General features: G+C 36.6%; 1 protein-coding gene across 1 annotated transcript in view; it reads right to left on the bottom strand.

Moving 5' to 3' along the window:
* LOC144014975 (collagen alpha-1(XII) chain-like) overlaps nt 1–2,386 on the bottom strand; it is a 6,535-nt gene extending 4,149 nt beyond the window's left edge. Inside the window, exons 1-2 of the mRNA XM_077515275.1 lie at nt 2,305–2,386; nt 1,703–1,729 (exon numbers count right to left, since the gene is read on the bottom strand). Coding sequence (XP_077371401.1) covers nt 1,703–1,729; nt 2,305–2,359 — 82 coding nt within the window. The 5' untranslated portion in view covers nt 2,360–2,386. The remainder of the gene's footprint in view (nt 1–1,702; nt 1,730–2,304) is intronic.
* Between the last annotated feature and the right edge of the window lie 3,958 nt (nt 2,387–6,344).

The raw sequence follows: 6,344 nt of genomic DNA, 5'->3' as shown, positions 1-6,344 counted from the left end.
TAGAAAATGACATTTGCTGATTTCCTTTCCAAGTGTGCTTGCAGCAAGTCGCCACTGAGTTACGTTTCTGATGATCCGGCCACCACCAAATGCTCACCGGAGACTTGGTACTTGGATACTTTCTATTCTGTCATCTACTCGCAGCTTCATATGTGTGTACTTCTGTCAGCATCTAATATTTGTAGAATTTATTAATCTATCGATTATTCCATCGATTAATTGACTAGTCGTATTCAACTAATTTTACATTAAATTGTATTACAAAAGCATTGCCTCCGATTATGGTTCCTTAACCAATGATTAGTGATTGTTTTGTACTTTGTATTCATATCGTGTTTATTTAAAAAAAAACAAAAAAAAACGGGGGTGGTGAGTATGCTAGCTTGTGACATTCTGATGAGCTCCTAATAATGCATCCTTATACTTTCAGTATAAGTAGATGTTATACAACAGCTAACAATAGGTTTCATCTTGGACCTTTAGACATTAGCTTAAGGCTTGGTTGATGGCAAATTGGCACTTGCAAATCATTTTTCTGGTATACAATGTGCAAAGTGTAGATGTGGGAAGTTACTTGTGTTCAGTGCTGAAACTAACGCCCTTACATTCGTTACGCTACATAACAAAACTTTTTTTGCTGTAACTTCTAACGTAACTTTTTACATTTTCCCATTTTTATAACGGCCCTATAGTTATCGTACGAGCGTTACTTAAGTTATGTATTACTATGTTAACGCTTAAAGAACACAAACAAAAAAACGAACGCCCGGAGTTGTTCGGATTACTTTAAAAAACGTCTCTATCTCCCTCATCAGGTGGGATTGGCCATTTTGTGTTGGTTACTAGTGTTGTGCATGTGTGCGCGTTCGCGCTTATAACGTGCTGTGGTGCGGACGGATAGAACGGATTTCAATGACGATATGCTTCGTGTTGCTTGATTGCTGGTTGCTCAGGGATTTCTCATGCAACGATATGGTATCCTCTCAGGAGGCAGATCCCACACAATAGCGAGTGGCCCCGTACTCTAACTCTGTGACTGGGTGGGTTCCCATGAATACAGGGAATGCACAAACAGTGTTTCCATTTTTTTTTTCCGTTTTTATTTTTAATGCCTCTTAAATACTTCTGCACATTCAGCAGCCTGAAAAGCATCTCATTGTGCTTATTGATGCTGAAAACACCTTTTTCATGTTCATTCATCTTTTTTATATTATTTGAAATGGCCAAATGTGAGGTAAATTTACAGGCTTTCTTTTAGTGAGGCTGAAAATAGTCTGTTTGCTTGTGTCGACGATGTCTTAAGTTATTATTATTATTATTATTATTATTATCCATTATATAACGATTATTATTATTTAATTTATTTCATATTGCACATCAACTTTTGTTTTGAAGGCAAGTTGATAAAAATAAAGATGCCTGCAAGTTTTATTCATTATTGAATAACTTGTAAAGTAATTAGTTACTCTTTCAGAGTAACTATAACTTTTTACTTTTCAAAAAGTAACTTGAACGACACGGCTTGTGTTGACGGTAGCTGAAGAGTAAATAAAAGAGAAAAACATGTTTTTCATTCTGTTTTTTTTCAGAATGCACAGTATTACCTTAGGAATTTGCCATTTGTTGAAAATTGAAAAAAAGAAAAAAAGTCAAAACAACTGTGGGTATGGGATTGTTCTGGTGTACGGGTGTGGGAGGTTACCTGATCCGGACTGGGCTGACACATTTACTAAAGAAAAACGAAAAAAAAACATGTTATTAATTAACTTGGCTTCTTGTAAATATTATTTGAGGATAGTTATCTTTCGCTGCCATAGGGAGGAATCCTCCATCTTAAACTGTGGGCTCAAAATAATAATAATGTATTTATATAGCACCTTTCTAGCAACACAGCGCAAGGTGCTTTACAAATAAATAAAATACAAACATAAAAGCCGTTAGGCAATTAAAACAATTAAACGTAAGGAAATTAAAAAGAACAAACATACAAACATACTAATACAATAAAAGTCAAACAATGTAATCAGAAAACGTAAGCATATATATATATATATATATATATATATATATATATATATATATATATATATATATATATATATATATATATATATAAAAGTCTTTAAAAGAGACTTAAAAGATGTTAGAGACTCCGCATTTCTAACATGATTACTGATGCTGTATATATATATATATATATATATATATATATATATATATATATATATATATGTATAATATATCAAAACAAAACAAATCATTCAAGCCTTTAAATAAGAAATGAGGAATGTAACAAGGACTCACCATTAATTATAGTTATAGACACTAAAAGAAAGAAACACCAAACAAACTGATCCATCGCTGACTGTAGCCTCTCACAACGTCTTACAAGAATGACACCTTCATAAATGACTTATATATATACATATATATATGGTTTGGTTCATTGTTCTTTGCTGTTTATTAATTTTCTAACAACTCAGTAGGCACACCCTCTGCTTTTAATTGGTAGGAATGTTACCTTCACATGGAAGACGGCTTCCTGTAACTTTTTAATTAGCCTTTAATTGTCTTGGTATGACAGTTAATAATCAATGATCAAAGGGCCCATTGCGACAGAACACCGCATTAAAGATTTTTCTGGAAGGCTTGCCGCAGGTACGTAGCCAGAGTTTTAATGTACATTTTCTCAACAACTGACTTAATTGTAAGAAATTCATTCCCCAGTTATTGATTTCGAATGTCCTGGTAGACAAAACACCTTCCCAAGTGGTGGTGAAGTGTTTCATCTTCTATACTACATTTAGGGCACGTTTCTGCCGTAGCCTGGCCAATAGTGTTTTTGGTGTTTCTATAGATTACAATGACCTTTCAGGACTTGAATAACCAGGTTCAGTTGACTTCGACTCAAACTCAAGATGCGGTTGCACAGTTAATACGTTTTTCCCACACTGCCTTCTTCCTTCTAGCTTTGTACCGTCTGTGTAACATCTAGGCAAGGCAAGGCAAGGCAAGTTTATTTGTATAGCACATTTCATACACAAGGCAACTCAATGTGCTTTACACAAGGAAAGACAACACATAAGCATCAAGAAACAGTAGTTAACATTCAGAGGAAGAAAAATAAATGAAAATAGGTTACAAAATTTACTAAAAAGAACATACAATAACAATCAAAACATTATTCAACAAACTTTAAAACATTTAACATAAAGTTTTAATAATAAAAATAATAACAATAAAAACAAACAAACAAACAAAAAAAACGTAATTAAAGCTGTTTAAAAGTCCCTAATCAAAGGTCTCAGAAAAAAGCAAAGTTTTTAACCTGGATTTAAAAGCATTTACACTCGGGGCTGACTTCACTTCTGTTGGCAGCCTATTCCATCTGTGTGCAGCATAATAGCTAAATGCAGCTTCACCATGTTTGCTTCGAACTCTGGGTTCCACTAGTTGGCCCAAGTCTGTAGATCTCAGAGCCCTGCTGGGTTTGTACTCAATCAGCATTTCTTGGATATATTCAGGACCCAAACCATTTAGCGATTTATAGACGAGTAGCAGAACTTTAAAATCGATTCTACAGCTGACAGGGAGCCAGTGTAAATCCTTAAGTACTGGAGTAATATGTTCTGATCTTTTTGTTTTGGTCAGAACTCGAGCTGCAGCGTTCTGAATGAGCTGCAATTGTCTCATGTTCTTTTGAGAGAGTCCAGTCAGAAGACCGTTACAGTAATCTAGTCTGCTGGAGATAAAAGCATGGATAAGCTTCTCTTGGTCTGCTTGAAGCATGCAGTCCTTCAGTCTGGATATGTTTTTCAGCTGGTAAAAGGCTGTTTTAGTGATGAATTTAATATGATTGCTGAAGGTCAGATCTGAGTCTATTAGTACCCCAAGATTTCGAACTTTGTTTTTAGTTTCTAAAGACAGTGACTCAAGCTGTTTTTTAACAGCAATCCTCTTTTCTTTATTGCCGAAAACAGTGAGCCCCGTTTTGTTTTCGTTTAGGTGAAGGAAATTTTGGTTCATCCAGTTGTTAATTTACTCTAGAGAATGACACAAAACGTTAATAGAACTGCTGTCATTTGGGGACATTGATAAATACAGTTGTGTGTCATCTGCATAACTATGATAGTCAACATCGGCGTTCTGAAGCATTTGACCCAAAGGTAACATATACAGACTGAACAACAGTGGTCCAAGGACTGACCCTTGAGGGACCCCACATGTCATGGCCTTTCGATCAGATTCAAAATTTCCAATAGTCACAAAGTAACTCCTTTCCTCCAAATAGGACCTGAACCATTTAAGGACTGTTCCATTTAACCCCACCCAAGTTTCCAGCCTGTCTAACAGTATATTATGATCAATCGTGTCAAATGCTGCACTGAGGTCCAACAAGACGAGCACTGATACCTTCCCTGCATCAGTGCTCAATCTTATATCATTCAGTACTTTAATCAGAGCTGTTTCTGTACTGTGATGAGGTCGGAAACCTGACTGGAATTTATCCAAAAGTCCGTTTAAGCTCAAGAAATTGCTGAGTTGATTAAAAACCACTTTTTCAACTATTTCAGTTAAGAAGGGAAGGTTTGAGATTGGTCTATAATTTGCAAGCAGGGAGACATTCAGTCTTCTCTTTTTTAGAATGGGCTTGACGGCGGCTACTTTCAGACATTTAGGAAGCTCACCAGATTGAAGTGAGCAATTAATTATTCGTTGTAAATCGATCTGAACAGATTTCACAATGGTTTTGAAAAAGCTAGATGGTATTCAGTCAAGACAGCTCGTGAAAGGTTTCAATTGCTGAACCAAGTCTACTACAGTATTTTGATCCACTGAGTCAAATTCTGTCATGGTAATTAAATTATTCCTAGGTGATTTTAAGTGCTGCATCATTTTGTTATTTTGCTGGTTTGTAACAATGTTTGACCTGATGGCTTGTACTTTTTCACTAAAGTAGCAGGCAAATTCATTGCATTTATCTGTTTGAGAGTTCTGGCGCTGTTTGATTTGGGGGATTTGTGAGTTTGTCAACCACGGCAAATAGAGTGCGTGTATTGTTGAGGTTCCTACTAATAATTTCAGAAAAGTGTTGTTGTCTAGCTATTACTAACTCTTGGTTAAAAAGACATTGTCTGTACAGGTCAAAATGAACTTGGAGTTTAGTTTTTCTCCACTTTCGCTCGGCTTTTCTGCATTTAGATTTCAAAGTCATTATGTTGGTAGCACACCTCCAAGGTGTTTTAGTTCGGGATGAAATAGTCTTAGTTTTAATAGGACCAACAGCATCCAAAACATTTGAGATTTTTGAGGTGAATTCATCCAGAAGTTCATCAACGGTCTCTGCATTTACAGTTGGTGATGCAGCCATTAATTCCATAAACATGTTGCTTGTACATTATCCCCCAGGTTACGTTCATATTCTATTGCACTTTTTTTTTTTTTTTTAAATCTTGTATTTGACATTGAAAGTATCTTTCAAATGTTTTTTTCCTAAGGTCACCTGGCATGTCAAACAATGGCAAATCACATCTGTCACGATTACACACATCCACATGACTCTTGGTTTTTCCAGAGGTCCCCACGGTTTTGGCCATCCAAAATCCCATCCGATCAATGCGGAAGGAACCACGGACAGCTTCCGCCCTGACAAACTCTTCTATCGGAATGATATTCAACAACAACTGCATCGCACCCGTAGGCGTGCTTGGATAAGCCGAGGATATCATTAAACATGCTAACTGCTGCACTTTCTGGAGTTTTTTCCCCTCAGATACAGTTTTTATTGCCGATCCATGCTACACATGCATACGTCAAAATATGACATACCATGGCTGTGCATATCCATTTCATCATGTGCGGTTTTATTCCCCACGTTTTACCAACAATTTGTCTACATTGCATTAGCACTGCAGTTGCTTTTGAGGAAATCCGTGTAATGTGACTTTTCCACGTCAGCTTACTATCTAGTATAATACCAAGAAATTTTGCTTCAGAGGAAAGTTCAAGTTGTTGTCCGTTGATCCACAAAGGGTCCATATCGAGCTTTCGTTTGTTCGAAAACAGAACAACTTCAGTCTTTTCGCTGCTGAACTGTGACTCGTTTTTCCGAGCCCATTCAACAGCAATGTTTATTGCTATTTGTGCCCTGCGTCTTACCATAGGTGCTTTTGCATCCTCCACTATCGCCACCAGATCGTCAGCGTAGGCTTGCGCATATAATTTCAGGTATTTCAGAAGTAAGGGATTCATAACTCGTGTTGTTCCGATACGGATACTGGTATCGGCAGAGGCACCGATACTGCACTAAAACAGTGGTATCGGTATCGGTGAGTAATCACAAG

This window comes from Festucalex cinctus, chromosome 1 (assembly GCF_051991245.1).
Source record: "Festucalex cinctus isolate MCC-2025b chromosome 1, RoL_Fcin_1.0, whole genome shotgun sequence".
In the NCBI taxonomy this organism is placed as follows: domain Eukaryota; kingdom Metazoa; phylum Chordata; class Actinopteri; order Syngnathiformes; family Syngnathidae; genus Festucalex; species Festucalex cinctus.
The sequence above is the reverse complement of the archived record's forward strand: the minus strand, read 5'-3'. Positions and strand labels throughout refer to the sequence as shown.